Source organism: Eleginops maclovinus, chromosome 10, assembly GCF_036324505.1.
Source record: "Eleginops maclovinus isolate JMC-PN-2008 ecotype Puerto Natales chromosome 10, JC_Emac_rtc_rv5, whole genome shotgun sequence".
Taxonomy (NCBI): Eukaryota; Metazoa; Chordata; class Actinopteri; order Perciformes; family Eleginopidae; genus Eleginops; species Eleginops maclovinus.
The window spans coordinates 9,291,633-9,316,128 of record NC_086358.1 but is presented as its reverse complement, the minus strand read 5'-3'; the positions used below and the strand labels follow the sequence as shown (position 1 = coordinate 9,316,128).

At 39.6% G+C, this 24,496-nt stretch overlaps 1 protein-coding gene across 2 annotated transcripts in view; it reads left to right on the top strand.

Annotated features, from left to right (window-relative positions):
* LOC134870484 (zinc finger protein 385C-like) overlaps nt 1–24,496 on the top strand; it is a 58,077-nt gene that overhangs the window by 3,828 nt on the left and 29,753 nt on the right. For both annotated transcript variants that reach the window (XM_063892668.1, XM_063892667.1), the window contains exon 2: nt 17,507–17,776. In XM_063892668.1, coding sequence (XP_063748738.1) covers nt 17,507–17,776 — 270 coding nt within the window. The remainder of the gene's footprint in view (nt 1–17,506; nt 17,777–24,496) is intronic.

Genomic DNA, 24,496 nt, shown 5'->3' with positions numbered 1-24,496 from the left:
TAACCAAATGAAAGAAGACTATTCAGGTCACAAAAAATAAGTATGTAAGAGAGGTTGTAACTTTCCTTGAAATGACTCCAAATGAATTCTGATTTGATCGGCATGGTCTCTACTTTCTCATAATAGTTCTCAATATTAAAATAGACATTAAGTGAAGATAAATGAGCTAATACGGTCAAATGCACATTTCAAAATAAACCCATTATTTTAGAGAGCAAACTGCTGTCAACTTAACTCCTACCTTCTGCTCTGTGGATAAACGGTCATTATTAATTATCACACACAAATCAAAGACCTTATTTGTAAACCACTTCATGTCTGGAGTTAATATAAAAAGGTAATACTTACAACAATAGATAGATAATAGCTATCACACTGAAATGTCAATGTCATGGACTTGAACAAAGCCGGGTAAATATTTGGGCAAAACTGTGAATTATGTATGCTCAATCTACTTAGAGCCTTAATAAATGTGAAACCATTGCTATACATTTGTTTCCAGACATCCTGTGAGGATGCCTCTTTTGGAAAAAATAAATATATAACTATAAATATGTTAAATCTTTGATAGGATAATTCAGTGTAGTCTGTGACTGGTGTTTTCCAGGATGAGGACGAGCTGCATTCAGGGCCATATTGGAAGATAAGCGGTGCATTATAAACACTTGATTATGTTTGAATTATTTTTGCAGTAAATTTTCTTTCTACAGATATTGCTAATAGCAGGTCTCCAGCCTCTTAAAGGTGCAGATGGGCACCACCTGCTCTGTGGCATCTATAGGACTAAACGTTTTCAGTCAGGGCACATCCTCTTTCCCACAGTCACCTCAGTCTGTTGGAGGCATCACAGGCGTCATCTCCTTCATTTTAAATCATCAACGCTCATGTCACAAAATGTAATTTCTAGATGGAAACATAATGTTTAATATATTTACGTTTTGTAGCGCAGCAACTATTACTCTATCAACAGAAAAATAATCTGTTTTGAAAATCGATTAATGGTTAAATAACTTTCATGCAAAAATGGCTTTCGGCCTCCATTATAGATTTCCTGCTTTACTCTGGTATTTATAATATTATTCAGCGCAGTGCTCCAAAGAGCAGCAGCCATTTTCTGCCCAAAATGTTTTTGTTGCACCCCCTGCCTGTGTTGTCAGCACACACTTTCCTTTGCAGATGTCCAATAGTAACACAGATAAAGGGAGAATTAAGACGACACACTTCTGTTTTTATTCTGTGTTGCGAATTTGGCAAAAGAATACTCTTATCCAGCATCACTAATAATAATAATCAGTGTAAATACAAACCAGGGTCACCCTCAGAGGAAGCTTCCCACAGTTAATGTGCAGCTTATCACAACAGACCCACAACAGATTGCTCTTCCCCAGACTCCCCTCCCGCCACACCAGACACACTGAAATGGATTTCTGCTTACGTCTCCCATCAAAGATGTAATGGCTCTCGGGTTGTGTCATTACAATCAGACGGCCCCTTCACACAGTGGCAGCTTGAACCTGCCTCTGGACTGATAACTGTGATCTTTATTTGGCTGCCCCCTGATGCTCTGCTGACCCCCCCTCCCCCAACAAATGTCAGTCAGCTGGATTCAATGGTGAAAAACATGTCCCTCAAGGTGCTGCAGAAATGTCAAAGATCATTAAAAAACATGTAATGACAACACAAGTGGGTCAGTACTGGCTTCAGTGAACTGAAAACTGCAGACTAGCTTTTTGTTTTTAAGAGTAGGTTAAATGTTTAATTACACTAGGCCTGGTTTACATTTTGGTTTTATTTTGCTGCTGAACTGTTTCTTTTCCTTCTAAATCACAAGCTTCATGAGAATTATGAAGAGGTTGATTGCAAGTTTGCTAGGTGTTTTAAGTATACAATAAATGTATTAAGGTCAAGAAGTATGAAATTTGAAAAAAAACTGAGGAATATCTTAGATAAAAACAAATGTGTGTGTTAAAAGTACAAAGTCAAGAGAATAACACATACTGTCTCTTTCTGTAAAATCCTTGTGTGTACATTTAAGTAAATTGTGCATTGTGTTGATCATGTAACATTGTCAATGCAGAAGGTGCTAAAGTATATCATATTTTATATAAATAGCATAGTCCCTTGATTTCACCGTCCCAGTAATTATATAAATGTTGGCGTCTAGGTTAGTAACACACTCGATGGTACTTTGCATATCTCATTGTACCTGCTTTTATTGCATAAATACTTCTGCAAATTGTGGTTTGCGTTGACTAATAGGTGGACGCCCACTCTGTCTCTTGTGTGTGAACTGGCAGCCCTGATGGATTGTCTCTCTTTGAGTCCCCATCATACGGACGGAGGGCCAGGCAGACTCCTTCAGGGCTGTGTGGGAAGTCGAATTTCCGTATGGTCCATTACCTCTCCATTCCCCTGTGGCTGCATTGCAGGTGGAGATTCAACACAGCAGGCTGCAGTGTGAAAATGTCTTTGTGTGTGTGTAGGTGTGTACGCCCACATGTGTGTGTTTTGCCTGTGCATGCACATGAACCTACTTGGGTGAGAATGCATGACTTTAACATAGAGGAAAATGTCCTTTTTATAATGGGAATAAGCAGAATTCCTAAGAAAGAGAATTCTGTATATTTATATGATTTAGCTCTGAGATTCAGACTTTAAATCTACCATCTATGAACTGCAAGAGTTAGTGTCCCCTGATTTCTTCCAGTCCTTAAAAAGAAAACCCAGTTGCACTGAACACTCAAAACAACTCAGAGAGGGGCACCTTGATGGTCTTTTGGAGCAGATGAGTTTTTTTTTTCTTTATGAATATTTCTCACCTATTTAAAGCTTGCCATCGTCCAGATGGGACAATATTTAAACAGGTATCTGCAGTGTTCGATAATCTCCAAGAGATTAGACATCAGTCGAATTATTTTCTATAAAGAAATGCATAAGACACCCTCGTCTTGTTGAGAGTAAAAGCATGTTTCAAATATCCTCCAGACAGTCAGATAGCGGTTGTCAGGCCTATACAGCAGTGAACCCAACAGAAAAACAATATGGGGAAGACACAATACAGCTGACAACAATCAGATTTTCTCAGAGGAAAAACAGCAACCTGGACATTTTAAAACCATTTTCATCTCCTCAGTTTTCCTCTGATTGAATAGCTTTGCTTCGCTCCTGATTAGTCATGCAGTCTCTTTCTCTAAAATGATTTTGCTCTTTGTTCCTGCGTTAAATGGTGTGTTACATTCTCTCTAATGGCCAATACTACTAAACACAAAAGACCAGTCAAGCAGACCAAATTAAAGGGCCGTTAATTGAAGGAGCCATTATGGCTCGGCTGCCCGTAGTGCCGTCTTTCTCAGACTGAATCACAGCAAGCTGAGGGTGAAGCCTCCAGGCTGTTATGCTCGATCACAAGCGAAGATCATCAGACACAAGACTAAAATGTTGTTGTTGTTTTTTGTTAAATCTCAATCATTCATATTTTCATTATGAACACTTACTGTTTTGTTTAGGCCCTATTGGGTAACAAAGTCTGAGGATTTTTGTAACAATTTCTGCCTCTTTTTTTTAGGGAATGTTTTTATGTATTTTGCAAAAGGTGAAGGCTCCTGCTACTAAAGCACATCCCCTGTGGAGGATTTTACTCAGGTGATAGATGAACATTTCAGGGCAACAGCTGCTGAGAGTTGCATGTTGTCTCATATTGCAGATACCTCTCCATTGTTTTGGTTCAGTGTTTTGCAGAAACTGTCAAAGGACTTGCATTTCACTGACAAATCAAGTAGCAGTGTTTCCAGTTACAGAGAGCTGGAAGAGAACGGGGAGTATCAAAAATGCAATATTTTATCCGGAACAACATACTTTTTTGTGCCACTTGGGGACAGCAGATACAAGTGATGAACTCAACAATGACATAGTATCACCTTTTAAGTTGATATGATAGTACATAGTGTAATACCTTAACACAAAAGATTATGTCAGTTAAGCTTGTCAGCCTTAACTGTATTTAATTTTGGTTGATAACAGTTTGATAGAATTACCTGGCAGTCAGGCTGGTTTATTTGTTAAAAAATCCATCCAGTGCTTCTCATTGCCCAACCACCCTAAGGAACCAGTGAGATAATTTAGGCAATTAAACCCATTTTACCTAGGGAGTGCTACCTAATTAAAAGTCAATCCAATTTAGCCTGTCAGGTTTCCAATACGAGTCAGTGCTGATAAGGACTTGGAGGATGGTGAGGGGGGGTGGGAGGGAGACGGAGCCATGATCTTATCTGCACTCGTCTGTCAACGTTGGGATGATTCGCTCCAGAAATAACACCATTGAGTTTATTCATGTGATTAGATGCCTTGGAAATTCTCATTGAAGTGAAAAGAAACTAATTTAAAAGTCTGGCTGGATAATTACTGATGCAGGTAGCTGAGACTCAAAGTAAAGACACATAGATCTCCTCTTGCGGCCCGAGGGTTACATTCACTCTGGGACTGTATACATTGTTTAAAGTTCACTTTTTGGAAATTAGGAAACACATTTATTTTGCAGATATCATTTTTACTTACGGTAGGAGATAAATTACTGTAGGTTCTTTCCTTCAACCTTAAATAGCTGATTTTTTTTTTAACCTCTTGGGGGCATCGAAAAAAGTAAATCAACTTTAGATATTTCTGACATAGGCCCTCGTTCAAAACTATATAGGCTTAGTAATACTAAATGATATGAAGGCATGCTAAACAGGAGACTACTACTACTCCTGAAACTGGTTTTGCTGACAGTTACTCTATAAGGGAATTAGGGACAGCTGATAAGAGCGTCCATGAAGTTACCGACTTCATGTTTAGCTCTCCCCTTTGTTAATGTTAATTAATGCACTGGCTTAGTGAATCAGTGCTTTTTGTAACGCTGCATTGTCTAAGCTCAGCGTCCCTCATTGGTGCGCCAAGTCCTTTTTTAACATTCACTCACTGTACTCTCATTTCCACTTTCATGTGGAGCAAAGGGTTCACACTGTAGAGCTATCTGCTGTAGAGGAGAGCAGCGCTGCAACCCGAGCTGGCTAAAGCTGACACGACACCAGACAATCAGTGTGTGATTGGCTTTAGTTTAGCCGGTATAATCCATTATGATATGCCTCGATCAGCCCCCATACTATTGGGAATACTGTTGTCTTCATGATGAATTGTTTTAACTGATTCTCTTATCATTAAGTTCTCTTAATTTTCTTGTTCTGTGATCGGATAAAGCACGTTATTCACAAAATGTCTTATTTTGACCAGAATGGTAACCATGCAAAGAATGTTTTTGGAGAAAGCATGAACATTTCAAGGTAATGCATCAAAATAAAATAAAGCGTTTCTTTTCCTTTTTATTCTTAAACATTTCACATGTTGTTTTCAACATATCAGTAACACTATTTCAACATGAGGCAGGCAAGAGATACACAAGTGATCTCTCTTGGATACAAAATATTCTGATTTGACTCCCATGATTGCCAATATATTTCAAGACGTGCTTGTCTTTCTTCACTGGGTGCATCTATATAAATAGCCAGCAGTTACACAGGGGTGACTACAAACTTCACACAAAGTATATTTTTAAATGATAAAGCTAGACATGGACCAGACAAATGACATGAAGAAGGCATCTCTTAGTCATCCTCATTACTCATTGCTGCCTCCGTGCTCCCCTCCGCCCACCTCCTGCTATCACTCAAAGCATACGATTCCCCTCCATATGGAAGGATTTTCTACTTGGCATGTCATCAGTTTACATAAACATATTTAGCATATGGCTTTAGTTCAACAAACAGGGAGAATATAACTTGGAGCCAAAGCTGAGAATCGTTTTTAGAGAGCGGAGGAGAGACAAATTGAGATATGATGCGTGTCTCTGTGATTGAGATGTCACGAGTCCCTGCTGCAGTGTTATCGGCGTCACGCAGAGACTGATCCCAGAGCTGTCAGGAGCATGAAGCCCAAAGGGGAAAACAAGCAGGAAGTGGCTTGACCCTGCTCTGCCCCCGGCTCCTCTGCAAATGTGAACACGTGTGAATCCTAATCAAACAGCACGGGAAACGTAAACCATGCTAATTCTTGCAATAAACCCTTTTTGTTAAATGCAATGTAAACCATAAAAGAGAATTTAGGTCAAGTCTTGTTTTGAGTGTGGAAGGAGAAAGAGGTGGAGAAGAGCTGACTTCCACATCCCACATCTCCCTGTGAGAAAAAAAAACAGCCCAGTTGTCTCAACTCATCCATGTCATTACGATCATCTCCCTCGCCACATTTAATGTCCCTGAACCTGCCTGAACGATCTTCGAAACCAGCAATATTTAGTTGATTTAAAAAAAAAAACGTTTCTATGTGTTATTGTTTTTTGAGATTTCAGTCTTGTGGTTTTTTTGTAAGGGATGTTTAGATATACGAAATTCTAAAAAATGTTGGTGCCCTCACATGCAGTAAATGAACTTTAAAAAATAATAGGTGTCTTACATTTTTCCATTTCTAAGACTTTTCAATTTGGGCATACTGATGGTTGAGTATTCGACGTGGCCTCAAAGTAGAATCGGAGGATGAAACCCTCTTTATTAGTCACATACATGCACACAGCAGAGCACACACAGGGAAATTAGTCCTCTGCATTTAACCCATCCTAGTACTAGGAGCAGTGGGCAGCTATCGTGCAGCGCCCGGGGAGCAATGGGGAGGGGGGGATTGGAGGTGTCCGGTGCCTTGCTCAAGGGCACCACAGCAGGGCCCAGGAGGTGAACTGGGACCTCTCTAAGTAGCAGTCCACTTTCCATATTTCAAGTCTGTTCGGGGACTTGAACCGGCGACCCTACGATTCCCAGTCCAAGCCCCCTACGGATTGAGCCACTGCTGGACTAGTCTAGTAGGCCTACAATTCAGGCAAGCTTTACCTCATGTCACCACTTCCTCTTTTCCTCCCCTTGTCGCTAAATCCTTACTTTGATAATATCAATTTAATGTCAATTTCAACAATATCTTGGAAGAATATAAAATGGAGAAATCAAGGATTCCATGACACATTTAAAGTAGCTTTTAGCTTATTCCCCATGATTGTATTTGTTAGAAATCCTAACAGAACAGCTGATGGATTGTTTGCTCCATCACCAGGTGTAACAAACAGAACGTTTTGTATTGAATGCTGTGCCATATTTTTGCATCAATTACCCTTCAGATTATAAGTAAGTTTTGATAAACAAGTCACTTTCCCCACTTCCTCTGTTTGCATGTGACTATAGGCAGTGTGAGCGTCCCATACTCTGCTGTCATTCATGCACAGGTCACATTAGCTTTGGTCCCCCTGCAGCCGGAGGGTTTCCCAGATGGCCGATGACAGATGCCCACGATTGCTGTTGCCCTTGGTTAGAGTGCATTTCCTCCCTCCAGATAGAAAAACTAAAATCTGTCCTCACTGAGTCCCCCCAAACGTCCCAGTTCTCCTATTTGTCGTAGTCTGATTTTTTTTTTTCCCCCTCTGTCTATTTTGTCTCTCATGCTGTTCACTGCTTTTACTTTGCGCTTACATATATTGAAATGTCTCAGTTTGTTTGAGCACCTAAATCCCATTTTAGTTTTCCCAACATCCTCTCCCGTCCTGCTGCACCATTCATTGTCCTTGGCTTGATCCCATGTCCTCTGCTGCTTTTTTATCATAGAGCTGGATGCTAACCAAGAGTTTTAGCTACAATGAGGTGTCCATTCTTTTGTCCTTAATGTGCTGTCACTGGGTAAAAAAAACATGGCACAGACTCATCCTGTTATCTTACTCTGTCAGGCCCATGTGGTATTGGAGTATCTTTGAAATATCTGCTTCAAAGGAAAGATGTAAAGTACTAAATGGTCTTTTTTGCATGTTTTTCGTAAACGCTAAATGCATAGATATATTTTAATGTGTTGTGTTATAAGTTTGATTTATTTCTGCATTGTATGAAAATACAGTGAATATCTGATTTTGTTTTACTCGCAAAGGAAACTTAGTAATGAAATACTTTAGCTTTGACAAAACACAAACGGTCATGAAATGAATTCTGAAATATTTGAGCAAGTTGATTTTCCGATAAAGAAATGAACGGAAACTAATGGCATCTCAGAAAGTGGTCAAACAGCCACTAACAAATCTAGTAACCATAACTTTGGTATGCTTCTGATGACTGATATACAAAGTATGCCATGTAGGAAGTTTCATATTAAACCAGCTAATGACATGCATTAACACAGCGTGGTCCTTCAAACGTTAAACACCATAATGAAGTATAGGAACTCTCCGGTAAAACTCAAATTGTCCAGTGCAAATATTCTCTGTGTGGGTTATTTTATTTCTGTTTCCATATGACAGTCGGTCCGCTCTGCCATGTGCTGGAAGACACGTCAGCTGAAGAGCGTCCACCTGGGGGAAGGAGATTACATTTAGTCATTCCTGACTGTTGCCTAGCTCAGCAGTGTTTATGTGGAGAACAGAAGTACCTTTTTTAAGTGAATGTGTCAAGGTTGGTGCTGAAGGAAGATTAAGTGCAAGGACAGGGATTTATTCTCAATAGACAGTACCACTGAGTTTCTAAGGTTACGAACAGTGTGTGGCAAATACTGGCCCATACAGTTATTAGATTGTTTCTATTTCCCTCCACCAAGGCAATAACTTTTAAGAAAACAGCTGCGATATTTGGAGAATAAAGAAATAGTTAGTGTGTGTGTGTTCTGGCTCTTCTCTAAGAAACTGTGTGTGGCTCCTCCGATACCAGTGGTCTAATTAAAGAGCTGGCGTTTCCTCCTCTTTGTTTAACATTGGACCTAATCTCCTGCTACACAGTGGTTTGCGTGTGTGTGTCTGTGTGTGTTATCTTTTGATTGCTGTGAGGTGTATACAAGATGGATGCCAAACCACCACAGACATTTGTTGGGCACCCGACCAAGATACCCCTGAGAACTGTGTGTGCGCGCTTGGTTGTTCATTTGCACATGAATTTACCGTGCTACTGGGGTTCGGTTTGATTCAGGACATTGATGAAAATAATACTGATTTTCTTTCTCTCTTTTTCTTTAATTGTCATTTTGAATTCCTTTTTTTAAATTCTTCTTCTTTAAGATTGAACTGGAATTAGCTGGAAGCTACATATTTTCCTCTTTTTCTTTGAGAGTAACACTGCCATTTCTCTTCTCGTCACTCCAAAAAACGTAAGAAATAATACATTCTAAATGATAAACGGTGAGCGTCTTTACCTCACTTCAGCGCTACTGAAATTTGATCTACTTTATGTTGCCGACCCCTCAGCTTGGCACTAACTGCGAATGGTCTGTAAGACACTAGTGGGTCATTAAGTCTTTTTATAACCACAATATTATTTTCATCACGTTGCTATATGGCTCATTCGCCTATTAATGTAATAAAAGTATGTGAGGCTGTCAGCAAACATTGCTGATCTGTGCTTCTTGTTAACAGAACTTCATAATGACCAAAACGCACGTTTGGCCAGTTTGTGTAAAACAAACCTGTTTAAGTTTAAACACGAGACTGACATGTTGCATCACATAAACAGATTAAGTGTTTGTTTTTTTTACTGTCAGAAGTTGACTGCAGTCCAATAATTCATTCAGAGATTACAGAATAACATGGTCTTTTAAAGTGTATTTCACTGCCTTCATGTTTCCAGAACCATACACAGTGTAGATGTCCCATGTTCCCAGTTGTGTCCAATGGAAATGTAGAGACTAAAAATATGCTCCCACTTAACAGCTCCCACTCACTTACCTAACAGTGTGAATCACTGCATTATATGTATGAGTGGAACATTTTGTAGATGACCTTGTCATAGAGATCTCACACACAAAATAGCACTCGTGCTGCGAGGGGATGAATGCCAACACAGTTGTCTCTATACGGTACATACAGTGTGTATAGCGAGCCAGTGTGTTATTGAGGGGCGGGGACTGTGTTTGTGAATGTTAATGTGCCTGTGTGTGTGTCTTGTTTGTGTGTGTTTATACTTTATTGAACCCTCAAGGTGAGTCATGCTTCTCCTTGGACTCCTTTCATAATAAAAAGCTCTTTGTCATCCTCTAAATGCACCACAGAGAAACATCTTCGGACAATCTTTTACTTTACCATTTTCTAACAAAAGGTTCTGTAAAAGGGTTTAGTATTTGTATTTGAGGGCTGCAAGTCCAGATTGTTTGATCTTTATTGCTTTATTATTTTGCCATTTATTGAAAATATTACTATGAACAATAAATCTTTGTCTGTAAAATGTCATAAAATAGTGAAAAATACCTAACCTAACCCTTTTTTTGTTAGTCTAATTCCCGCCTGCCCCCTTTTTTGGATTTGTTTTGCCTCTGCTGACTGCTTTCCTTTTGCTGACCAAGGCCTTGAATGAAGAGTATTTATTCAAACCTCTTTGCGAGCCTACTTGCTCTCTCTTATAGCACCTAGTCGAGGCTAGGCACAGATTGTGAAATAAAGAAAACTGTGATTTTGAAGAGCTAAATAAACGACTTTATTGCTATTTAATCAAGACCAAACAATTCTCTAATATAAACCAAATAGATTTTTTTTGCGGGTGTGGAACAGAGGGTCAGAGGTTCAGTCCCCAGTCCCTGCAGTCATCTTATCAAGTGTCATTTCTACAGTACTGAAGTGTTTATAATTAAAACGACATGGCAGCTGAACGACATGTAATGTTTATTCCCAACAACATGCAGGGGATCTTATGCTTTGTACACCCGCTGTACTGTAGGTCACACTGTCCACATGAAGCTCACTAGAAACAGTTGACGACACAGACAGTACATGACCCCACAAATAATACGACCATCAGACCTGGAATCCCAATTATTTCCAGAACCTTGATTAAGTTACCAGAGCAATGACGACAGCATGCAGAATGTAATCCATTACTTTTGGGAATTTTCAATGTCAAAGATGTAACATTTAAGAAGAAAAACGGCGTGCGTATTTGAAACGTCCCAAAACTGAAACAATATTATTCTCTAACTGAATTCCTCCTTGTTTCAGCTCAGAGATCAATACCTCCGCAGACGTTACACTGACATCTTACAGAGTTCACTCGCATCCATTTATCGCTGCCTTTCTCCAGCCACCAATCAGTAAAATGCGGCTCTTTTGTCCGGTTCTTCGCCTTCTCTGTGCAAATTACACCATAATTGAGCTGCAATTTGAGTGAAAAAAGCTTCCAATTCATGTTTTCAGCAGATGTGTGCAGGGTTGCCTAGCAACACAACTGTAATTGTAGTCCACCTGCCGCTCGCTTGTTCAGTATGCGTTTCGACTGTCAGGAGTGAAGAGACATGTCGGTATTGACGTTTTTTTATGTGGTGTCTTGCCTTGGTAGATAATCTTCATCTGGATGTATTGCACCGGGACACACTCATCACTTTCATAAATAGATCTGATGCAGCGATTAATAGGAACGCCAGGAATATTAGTCATATTTCTCCAGCGTCCGGTTTTTACGTGTCAAGCCAAAATGTTCTCTGCTGTCGTCTGCTGCTGTTTTACTGGAACGGGGGCGACAGGAGTTGAGACGTGACAAGACATCTTGGCCTAAGCCTCTGGAACACTATAAAAACAGCATATGCTTGTGTCGACACTTCCCGTTCACAGCTGCCTGAGTACAAACGATGACGGTCTCTTACTTAACACATCTGGATTAGACATGCTCGTTCCAGGAAGTTTCCTAGATCCCACAACAGAATGAGCTTCAAAAGTTCACAGGTTCAGCTGGATTAAAATCCTGCAGGGTGTTGAATTTGTTCTCTCGTTGCACTTTAAGGTCAGTCTAAACAGAGGACTTTCTTCCCTGAAATATATTCTTAGGCCATCTTGTGATGTGATTATTTCGGATTTCAAAGGCTTTCATTGTATGGAGACAAACAGGCGGAGTGTAGAAAATAAACATTACTAGCAGCCAAGCCTTTACAGTGTAATAGATACAGTTGCAGGGAATCAAGTGCAGCTATATATAGAGAATTACCACTCAGTAGTAAGTCCCCTTGAGAAGATATAGGACAATGATCCGCATGATGACAAGTGCTTTTATCATATCATTAATTAATGGAACAAGATCTTGCTACGCAATTTAACCAAAGTCAAAATAAGAAGCTCTTCTGCTTTCTTTGAGCAACATACAGCTAGCTGTATGTCAGTGGAGAACACCTGATATTTCCAAAAATGTTTATTCAAAGAAAAATGCCACAGCTTTTTTTTTGTATCCCCTTATCTGTCAAAGCTCAGTGATAAACAAGAAGCCCCCGGTGCGAAACCAGAGCACATCAAAGCAGGCAGCTCATCACACAGATGGAGAGAGCAGCTTGAAGGAAACGGGTTGATCAGGTTGCCAGTTTTATAGCTGCCTGTCTGCTGGTTGGACTTTTCCTCTATTCACCATCCCACGATACCAGATCAGCAATAAGAGTGTGTTTTTACTTCTTATTTTCTTTAAACGACAGTTCTCACTTGGCTCATTGGATCTAGCTTTGAGGGACAAAATACCCGGATCTTCCCTGGAACTTTCACTGATCTTTCCCATTGGGCTCACAGAGCAGGCACACTATAGGGATTCACCTAAAAGTGCATTGTTCAACTTATATGATGACATGCTGATTAACATACATCTTTCCCAATGCTAGTCAAGGGGAAAACATATTTTTGGACCTAATCGGGGGACTTCCTTGGGCTTAACTTAAGCACATTGGTAAGTTGAGCTAATAGCTAATGTTGCTAACACCCTTTTATCCATTTGTATTTGCATATGGAGACTGGTTCTTCATTTAGCTCTGCCCACCTTCTACCTGAGGCCAGTTATGATAAGTGACAACCCCCTTGTGGCTATAAAGCGCCTCTTTAAAAGCAGGTAAGGTCCCTTTGTCTTCCCGTGCAATACCAAATACGTGACCTCACTCTGTTTTTCACATAGGATTCTGAAACTGCATTAGATTTGGGATATCTTTTAAAAAATGGGTTCAGGTGACAAACTATAGCCTCTATATGTCAAAGAGCAAAGTGATTGAGTCTTCAGTTATGTAGGACCCATGTGGAGACCATTAACCTCTAGCCACACGTGAGTGTATATTTACAGTCTACGGGGAGGCCCTTGATAGAGTAGTTTATGAGTTGACAGGTCATATACATGCAGCTGTCTCAGATCATAAAGCAAAGATGTGGAGCACGCAGTTGGCTACGAGGAAAGTTGGAGAAGTGTCACACAAAAGGACTTAAAGCAGGTGAGCTTAATTATATCTGCTGTGTTGCTTGCCAGGTCATTATTTGGAATCCTTTAACAAGATGCAAAGGCAGGATGTAATTCCACTGAATTATTTGACACTCTCCTTTCAAAAGTTCAATAAATCAATAAACGGCTAGTTTCAGATGCCTTATCTATAACAAAGATATCTCTGTATATATCGGTTATCAAGACCAAAACCTGATACTCGGGATATTGGCTTTTGTTATAAAATTATGTGTACTACAGTAGGTGTGTTCCATCATCCACTTTTTGATCGCATTTTTAGTATGAGCATAAAAAGCCGAGGGGAAACGCCAAAATCCAGAACATACGTTTTATGATAGCTGAGCTGAAAGAATTGGCCTATCGATAAAAGCAAAAATACGAGTGCATTGGGACAAAAATAATGTAGTATTTCTATCAAGGTCTAACAAAAAGAAAAAATGGCGCCAACTTCTGCTTACTTTGCTGAAATAACATAATGGATGAAAGCAAGTAAAACACGGCAATAATCTTGGTTATTTTCTCACTGAAATCACAAATCTTTGATACACTTGGATGGAAACCTGGTAGTGTTTTTATTTTGCCATGTGTGCAGTCTTTGCTCATGAACATTTGAATAATTGGGCGTAATTAAGATAAGATAGGATAAGATGTACCTTAATTAACTAAATTACTTTGTAAATTAAATTAATTACTTGAACAATATTACAATATTTAGTGATTCTAAACACAGTACTTTAAGAAGTTGCCTTATGCTACTTGTCTATGATTTCAACTTTATAAAGGGACTCAGGTCAGAGAAAGAGAGAGTACGTACAGCAGCATTTACAACCTTTGCTTTATATTCTTGGCTTGTCTGTCCTGGTGGTGCACCAGCAGCCAGACAGGCCGATGAGTGCTGGTATTTAAAGAGCTGCTGAGGCCAGATATCTCACTACCAAGAGGCGAGCACAACAGATACTGCGTGTACAGATAAAGGTTCTGCGTTTCTGATGTTGCGCTCTTCTCAGAGCTTTCTGTATTATGAAACTTGTCAACAAACAAACTATTTGCATGATAAATAGAGGTCCTACTGCTGGCAGCTCCTTTGGATGCATCTCAAACAAGGACACAGGATACGTACACTGAGCTCATATCTCCAGCCTGGATAACAACACCAGTAAGAAACTCATGACACTTTCCTGTACGAAATAATTCTGGAAGCAAATGTGTTGAAGGTGATATTGCGGTGGGGAAAGGCAAAACGAATTCCATTTGTGAGTGACAAGTTCCCTGTTAATTACAATTTTGTGTATCTTCTGCTGGTAGGAGTTAGATATTTAAAGTTGGTCAGTTCTCTTGATAATTTGCTCAATATCACGCTCAATTAGATGCTCTCCTTTTTAATGAGCATAGTTCAATAGTTTATCGCATTAATTTGTTTTTTTAGTATTCTCATTCAGTCCGCTTTAAGGTTTAATTTATTTCTAGCAGTCCAATTGTGCTCGGGAATTCTTAATTTCTTCGTTTTCTTTTGTCCTTTAAAAGATAGCAGTCCCATCTGCACAGAATGTGTTATGTTTTTCTTCTTAAAGTGAAAAATAAACAAACATAACTTCCGATTGAATGCCAAACAACTATTTTTACTTTGAAATTCTCAGATGTATCTCTGTAGCAGAGGACGGGGCCGCTCCCAGCTGCAGGCTGAGGCCGGCTCGGTCAGGAGAGCCGGGCTGTGGAGCAGAGAGCCAGCAGAGACCAGCAGCTGCTGCCCTGAGCGGCAACCTGTGAAAAGTAGTTTTGTAATGAGGTTGTCAGGTGCCAACTCCAGCTGAACACATAAAGATGATGAGTGGAGCAGTGCGGATGGCTCCAGTGTGATGGAGAGTTTACACCAAGACTACATTAAGGTGCAGGATTAGGCATTAGCAACAGGAGCAGGGTCACAGTGCTGCTCAGTAAAAAACATTACACTTTTTATCAGAACGCATCGATTGAATTCATAATGATACTGACTGAAATAGCTGGATCAGTGTTGGTGACAATAGAGACTTTTATAGAGTTATATTCTATGTTTAAATAATGAATAAAAGTTAATCCGGTTGAAGGTTTGTCCATGTGATGCTGCATTAAAAAAGGTTTACACCTGAATTAAAATGTAATTTATCAAATTGCTGTTGCCTGGTTTAATAATTGAAAAAACTATTTAGTCAATTGTTATCAATTTTTTTTAAAGTATGTAAAACCATCATCATCCATATAATATTACTCAAATATAAACAGATAATTAACGCGGTATCCGTCTGCAGGATATTCCGTTATATTCCCTGAACATCATGACTCACAGTTTCTCTAGCTTATTTTCTGATTATGAAAATATCCCTATTCCTGAGTTTTCAACAACATGACAACTTGCATAACAGTGTAAAAAAGATGAGCAAGCTGACATCCTGTTTTACCGTCCATTTTTTTCCTGCATGGAGAGACCTTGTCAATGCAAACCACCTTAAAGTGTGTTAGAAAACCTACCCCTCCCTCTGACTGACCCTGTCTGTGCTCTACCCATCAATACTGTCTGTGAAGCACACCATTTACTCACAAAAGATTTTGGGCTCTTATCCAGCAGCTGTCTGACAGAACTGAGACATTTTCTTCAAAATCAGACACCAGCATATTTCTGCCCTGGGGTTTGTTTTGGGGAATACAATTAATGATTTGTGATGTGTACCTGCATTCATTCGTACATGGTCATCAATCTAATCAAAAAGTACCAGCCAAGTGAAAGTAGTGCTGAAAATATTAGTTCCTCAATCTGTCAGTGGATTAACTGAAAAATGTTACTTTGTTTTAAATAATTGGATGGACTAGGTTATGAATGTCCTCTTGAGTCAGCACAAAACCTGATAAATAACAGAAAATTAGCAAATCTCAATACTTTCGAGGCTGAACACGGCCGTTTCTGCTATTTCTGCACAAAAACTCATTATTTGTCTGTCGATGAACTGAATTGCAATTGAAGACATCAACTTGGGCTCAGGGCAACGGCGGGTTGAAATTCCGCACTTTCAGTCAAAATACAGAGCAGCCGGTGGCCAGAATTGTGCAATGATGTTATCAGAAAACATAATCCAGTCAGCTTTACATTTCTTTCAAAACATATTTGCTGTTCCAAATTTCAATAGTTTAACATAATCTCTCTGAAGCAGGGTTGTTTATTTTCCTACACCTTGTTGTGTTAAAATGCTCCTCAAACCATCTCCATCCTCAGCATCTGTAAGTCATGTTCCTATCCACCGGCAACCCGTAGTGAGACATCATTCAAATAATCAGGGTGATGATGGGCTGCAGCTTTGAAGTCGCTGCTGCTGGTCGGAGCCTGATGAATTCCAGTGAACACATTTCCCTTCCACTTTCATCTTTCACCAGTCAAATTGAATTTCCAGAACGACTAAGATATATTTTTACAAGTGCTGCTTTCTGTTAGGCGGGGGTTGCATTCAGCGAGGCAGGAGGATAAAATGTCCAACACCATGAGGACTTAATTGATGCCATTATCATATGAACAGCAGCACCAAAACAATGAATTCAGTTAGACTTTCGGTAGCATTTCCACATTGACAGCAGCGCTCGTGTTATTACTGCAGATTGATTTATGCTGTCAGTTTGCCGCAATCGCTCAGCCATTACAGGTATTAAGGCTGTGTGCTCACACAAAGAAACATATAGCTTTTTGTACCCCGGGAATCGGCTTTTATTATCTGTTAAATTGAAGAAAAGAAGCTGGAACAAGATACTTACCTGCAGACTGTACACGTCGCTGATGCAGTGCTGTGCCAGAGATAGGCAATTATTATCAGCTAAATGCATGTCTAAGGGTCATGTTGTACTATATAAAAAATGTCATATACTCTGGCCTTAATTTGAGCTCTTTAATGGGATTGTATATTATATTTGTGCATGCTGACAGTGAACGCTCTGGTAAAAGGATGTAGATAAAGTGATAAGGGTGTTTATTTCTGCGTATATAATCTGTTTGGTAGAGTGAAATAAAAAGCACTGTAATGGTGGTGCTCATATAATTGCAGTTTGAATCACACTGAAGAGAAAGAGCAACTCTGCTCTGAAAGGAGCCGTGCTGCTCTGTTGCCCCCCTGTGGAAACTTTAACTACAACCATTTTGCTGAAATGCCTCACATGGGGGCTGTATTTTTTCTATTTCACATGTCAACATGTCTGATTAATACCCTTTTTTCTTTTTCTTTCTCCAGATATGAAGCGTCCAAAAACCCCCGACCCGCTGGATAGCAGCGCTCCTCCCAGGAGTCAAGATGGACAGGAGGAGGAGGATGATGAGGAAGAGGAGACAAAGGTGGCGTCAGTGCACAGGGCCAAGCGAGAGCGCCGTCAGGGCAGCAGCAGTGCCACTATGTGCCAGGTGTGCAACATACAGCTGAACTCCAGCGCCCAGGCCCAGATCCACTACCGAGGGAAGACGCACCAGAGGAGGCTGCGCAGACTGGCCAAGGCCGTCACCACAGGTAGGGAGGCTCTGATTTACTGCTTTGTTGTCCTCTCATAATATCATATGTCACCTGCTGGGTGGAGGTATGGGGGAAAATGTAAAAAAACAAGACTTCATCCATCCAATGTTCATGCTACAGAGAAGAGCTTCAAGAATTATCAGTTCATCTTAATTATTACCAACTAACGCACAATTTATTTTCCCAACCTGCTTTAAAATCTTGTGATCTAGTTGATCTTGTGATAAGGACTTGCCTAGGATGTGATTATTATTTTGTAGTAAAGTATTAAATGAGAATACTTTTAAGTCTTGACAATGTTCTTTTGATTTGACTTTTCAAGGTAAATTAACATGATATTGAGTGGCAGGAAGAGGCCAGGTAGTCCCAAATGAAGGAACTGTCATAACTAATAAAGTTAATGATGGCTCCATCACTTTTAAAGTGTCTCAGTAAGCCATGTCAGTGAGACATCATGTGCAATAATGTAGAACAGGGACAGGAGCATCTAAATAGAACAGTGACCGTTTATAAAAGCATCAGGGCTCCTTTATCCGATGATGAAAAGTTCAAATGTAAATACTTTGAAAAACTGCTATTGATGGATCTTCAAACTTGTGTAATTGTGTAACAAAAGCAGCTGAAAAAGGACAACGTACCACTTACTACTAGACAGAAACATTCAACATCGAGAGAAAGACTCAAAGTTTAATCAACAGCGCTTACAGTCTGAACAAAAGCAGAACATTATGAACTTCTTCAAATTGCTATTTACTGCAGGGCTTTTGTTATTTTGTCTTCTGCAGTGTTTTAATCATGTTTTACTCCGTGGAGGGGGGCTTTATAAGTGATAGAAACAAAATGCTGCTTTGTCTCCAAGTCCAAAGCTTTTGTTGCTAGAGTTTGTTGCAAAGAAAATGCCCCAAATATCAGCTACGGTAACAGTGTAAGCTAAAGTGACAGTGCAGGTACCAAGAAGGTCTCTTTTCAGAACCAGATATACTTTACTTAACACTAGGGGGGACACTTGATTTTGTAATGAAATGAAATACATTTATATTGACAAAGAGAAGTTAGAAGTCCAAATTGTACTACCATATATATCATCAATAAATATGTTAGAAAATGTATTTTTAGAGCTAATGCCATATCCTGCGGCTCAGCCTCTGTGCAAAGAACATGGATTTGAATCTGGCCTGCTACAAGTTTTGCATGTCATTCCCTCTGTGTACGCCTTTCAACTTCCGTCAATAAAGACACCGGTAGCCAAAGAATATCTTTAGAAAAATAGAACAGTATTTTACCAAATATACATGATGTTTAACTATTAGCATTATAATGATATTATTGCTGAAAATTGAGTGTTGCTCATGTTACAACACTCAGACTGCAAGGGCATTATAGGTGTAGAAAAACATTCTTTTATTTACTTCACTTTCGAAACAGACCCATAGGCAAGATGTAGGCATGTAAAGCAGCAGCACACAACACCCTTATTCTTTTTATATATAGAATAAAACAATCAAACAATAGCATGACATGCCCTATTGTGGCATAAACATGCATGTGCAGTCTTATGGGTGCTACGCTCAAAATGTGTAATACAGTAAAAAGGTCAAAGTGGTTCAGGTATTGAGAGCTTACACTGCTATGTTGTTTTCCTGATGCAGAAATGTAACATTTGGACCCAAATCTATCCCAAAAATCTTTGCTATCATAGACACCGACTATGCAAGTTCTACAAAAAAAATGCTTTCCAGCTAAAGTTGTGCTGATTGGCGTTTTTCAGCTCATTTAGTGTTTTGTGAGGTGAATATACAGTGGGGCAAAACAGTATTTAGTCAGCCACCAATTGTGCAAGTTCTCCCATTTAAAAAGATGAGAGAGGCCTGTCATTTTTATCATAGGTACACCTCAACTATGAGAGACAAAATGAGAAAAAGAAATCCAGGAAATCACATTGTAGGATTTTTAATGAATTGATTGGTAAATTCCTCGGTAAAATAAGTATTTGGTCACCTACAAACAAGCAAGATGTCTGGCTCTCACAGACCTGTAACTTCTTCTTTAAGAGGCTCCTCTGTCCTCCACTCGTTACCTGTATTAATGGCACCTTTTGGAACTCATTATCAGTATAAAAGACACCTGTCCACAACCTCAAACAGTCATACTCCAAACTCCACTATGGCCAAGACCAAAGAGCTGTCAAAGGAGACCAGAGACAAAATTGTAGACCTGCACCAGGCTGGGAAAACTGAATCTGCAATAGGTAAGCAGCTTGGTGTGAAGAAATCAACTGTGGGAGCAATTATTAGAAAATGGAAGACATACAAGACCACTGCTAATCTCCCTCGATCTGGGGCTCCACGCAAGATCTCACCCCGTGGGGTCAAAATGATCACAAGAACGGTGAGCAAAAATCCCAGAACCACACGGGGGGACCTAGTGAATGACCTGCAGAGAGCTGGGACCAAAGTAACAGAGGCTACCATCAGTAACACACTACGCCGCCAGGGACTGAAATCCTGCAGTTCCAGACGTGTCCCCCTGCTTAAGCCAGTACATGTCCAGGCCCGTCTGAAGTTTGCTAGAGGGCATTTGGATGATCCAGAAGAGGATTGGGAGAATGTCATATGGTCAGATGAAACCAAAATAGAACTTTTTGGTAAAAACTCAACTCGTCGTGTTTGGAGGAGAAAGAATGCAGAGTTGCATCCAAAGAACACCATACCTACTGTGAAGCATGGGGGTGGAAACATCATGCTTTGGGGCTGTTTTTCTGCAAAGGGACCAGGACGACTGATCCGTGTAAAGGAAAGAATGAATGGGGCCATGTATCGTGAGATTTTGAGGGAAAACCTCCTTCCATCAGCAAGGGCACTGAAGATGAAGCGTGGCTGGGTCTTTCAGCATGACACTGATCCCAAACACACCGCCAGGGCAACGAAGGAGTGGCTTCGTAAGAAGCATTTCAAGGTCCTGGAGTGGCCTAGCCAGTCTCCAGATCTCAACCCCATAGAAAATCTTTGGAGGAGTTGAAAGTCTGTGTTGCCCAGCGACAGCCCCAAAACATCACTGCTTTAGAGGAGATCTGCATGGAGGAATGGGCCAAAATACCAGCAACAGTGTGTGAAAACCTTGTGAAGACTGACAGAAAACGTTTGACCTCTGTCATTGCCAACAAAGGGTATATAACAAAGTATTGAGATGAACTTTTGTTATTGACCAAATACTTATTTTCCACAATAATTTGAAAATAAATTCTTTAAAAATCAGACAATGTGATTTTCTGGATTTTTTTCCTCATTTTGTCTCTCATAGTTGAGGTATACCTATGATAAAAAAATGACAGGCCTCTCTCATCTTTTTAAATGGGAGAACTTGCACAATTGGTGGCTGACTAAATACTTTTTTGCCCCACTGTATATATTGTCTATATGTTCACCTCGCATATCTCTTCTCTCACAGTCTTGGTAATGTTCACATCTGTAGACAATGTGAAGCTGATTCATATTTGCTATTCCAGAAGAGCCCCTCTCCATTTTTAAGCATTTTGTGCACACCTGTTTTGAAGAGGGGTCATTAATCACCTTCAGTCATACCACCTGTGTCACTCTGCCACGCTGACCCGCCTGATCAATCAGCTCTCAGGGAAAAAAAACCCTAACGAACAACTGGCCAATCAGATGGCACTTTTTAATGTTGATTTATGAGGCTGTCTCTCTCTGTTGGCTTACTACACATATTTAGCTGTTCCAATCTAACGCGGTGCATGAAATACAAATTACTTTATCCATTGTTTAATTTCTCTCCCTCACTTCAACCTCATTTTGATACCATCAGAATGTTATTGACTTTTTCTTTGTCAGATAATAGCTTTTGCAGATCATCCTTCATACTTTAAAGTGTGAGACTGATCAGGAGCAGAAGACATTTTTGGCTATACTTTACATTTCTGAATTCCTGATCAGGAGCTTTGACAGTCATTTTTATGGAAAACTGAGCTGATGGCAAACTTTTGTACGGCTTCTTTAGAGTGGAAAAATATGCTTTTGGGAATCTCACTCCATTTTTTGGGTGAAAATAACTTTTTCTTCTCTCTACAATTCAGAGGTCAATGACGATGCAAAGGTGGCTTTGCTTTGATCTCAATATATTACACTTCAAATGTCTGCATACTGTTTTACATTTACTTAATTTCCCCTTACCGTACCTTAGACATACTCAAAAACCACCTAGCTTTGTGGAATTGGGTTACAGCTTATGTATCATTGTGAAAGCTGTCGCCCTTCATTTAGACTGTGTTGCGACCATATGTGTGTCTTTTAAAGCAAATACAATCTGAGAAACTGTGTTTGTGACCTCATTCTATTTCTATTGCTGTCATTGCATGACTTTTAACAAGTAGTATCATCAGCTGAACTGCCGTAGGCCACAGCGATGGAGGGATCTCACCCAATAATTTGAAAGTTAAATACAGACTCACGGCAGATTTGTGTTAGTGCCTCGGGGTTGAAGGGTCCTGTTGTTACACCACACAGGGGACTCAGTCATTTCACACCTGCCATGTTTGTACATTTCAAATGAACCCTACAGTGTTTCACCCCCTAGTTTGCGTTGTTGTCAAATTGACAATATCACAGTCAAACAAGTGACTGGCTAAAAATTGCCCTGAAATGTTTATATTTGGGATGAATCCAACTGGAGCACAAAAGCAAAATAACTTTAAATGATGCTTTAAAGACATAATCCGCCTATGTGTTTGCCTGTGTCTTTTAAGTTTATAATAATAATATAGTTATATAATAATGAATGTGTCACTATGTATTCGATTTTAGATCATTTCTAACATTTCTGTAGATCTAAAGTATAGATTGTAAAGAATATGTAGTAACTCAAACATGTATACACTTATTACGGTTATAAATTAACCAATGAAAACCTTGAAGCTTCATATTTAACCAACAGAAAACACCATGTACTAAGCATCCCTTAATATGGCAGCTGATACATCATTTGTCACTGCTGGATTCCAAAAACATTTTTAGGCAGAAAATGGCAGCCAAGCAGATTTTCTGTTAAACCTTGTAAACAAAAACAAAATTCATACACACAGGTGCCACGTTTTTTTTTTGGATTATCACAAGGCATTCTCATTTTTGCTTATTTCGTGGAAGAGCAAACAATAGGAGGTTATTCCAGATCTATGAAGATGACTAAGTTTAATTCAGCATGTGCTGCGATGAACAATCCCAATAACACACATTCCCATCACAGCTGACACAACTAGCACTCCCTTTATTTAGCTTCATGAAATGATTGCCCAAATGAAAAGAGACTTTAATAGGGTGCTTCTCACTGGAGGCCTTTTGAAAAAGGGAACAGACGAAAGCAGTTTCCACATACTGCTCTCCACACTAAACTTCTGGACCTCAGTGGAGTCGTTTTATATTGTCTGTAGGATGTGTTTGTGACGTGCATACAGGTTAGGGTATACACTCACTTGAAAGTACCATTTATATACTGATATATATACAGTGGGGCAAAACAGTCAGCCACCAATTGTGCAAGTTCTCCCATTTAAAAAGATGAGAGAGGCCTGTAATTTTTATCATAGGTATACCTCAACTATGAGAGACAAAATGAGAAAAAAATCACATTGTCTGATTTTTAAAGAATTTATTTTCAAATTATTGTGGAAAATAAGTATTTGGTCAATAACAAAAGTGCATCTCAATACTTTGTTATATACCCTTTGTTGGCAATGACAGAGGTCAAACGTTTTCTGTAAGTCTTCATAAGGTTTTCACACACTGTTGCTGGTATTTTGGCCCATTCCTCCATGCAGATCTCCTCTAAAGCAGTGATGTTTTGGGGCTGTCGCTGGGCAACACAGACTTTTATCTCCCTCCAAAGATTTTCTATGGGGTTGAGATCTGGAGACTGGGTAGGCCACTCCAGGACCTTGAAATGCTTCTTACGAAGCCACTCCTGATGGTCTTGTATGTCTTCCATTTTCTAATAATTGCTCCCACAGTTGATTTCTTCACACCAAGCTGCTTACCTATTGCAGATTCAGTTTTCCCAGCCTGGTGCAGGTCTACAATTTTGTCTCTGGTCTCCTTTGACAGCTCTTTGGTCTTGGCCATAGTGGAGTTTGGAGTATGACTGTTTGAGGTTGTGGACAGGTGTCTTTTATACTGATAACGAGTTCAAAAAGGTGCCATTAATACAGGTAACGAGTGGAGGACAGAGGAGCCTCTTAAAGAAGAAGTTACAGGTCTGTGAGAGCCAGAAATCTTGCTTGTTTGTAGGTGACCAAATACTTATTTTACCGAGGAATTTACCAATTAATTCATTAAAAATCCTACAATGTGATTTCCTGGATTGTTTCCCCCATTCTGTCTCTCATAGTTGAAGTGTACCTATGATGAAAATTACAGGTATCTCTCATCTTTTTAAATGGGAGAACTTGCACAATTGGTGGCTGACTAAATACTTTTTTGCCCCACTGTATACTGCATGCGCTGGCAAATTCAGAAATAAAATTGCATTTTTATGGCGCTTTTCAACCTTAACGGATAGGCTTTAAAATTTGCCTCAGAAATACTTTATTCATCTCAAACTGGGAAATGTTTTCGTTGCAGCAGCAAAATACAATATGAAGCATAACAAATAAAATATAATATAAATGTACAATATTAAGTGTAAAGTGTGCATGTTATGTTCAGTTCATAA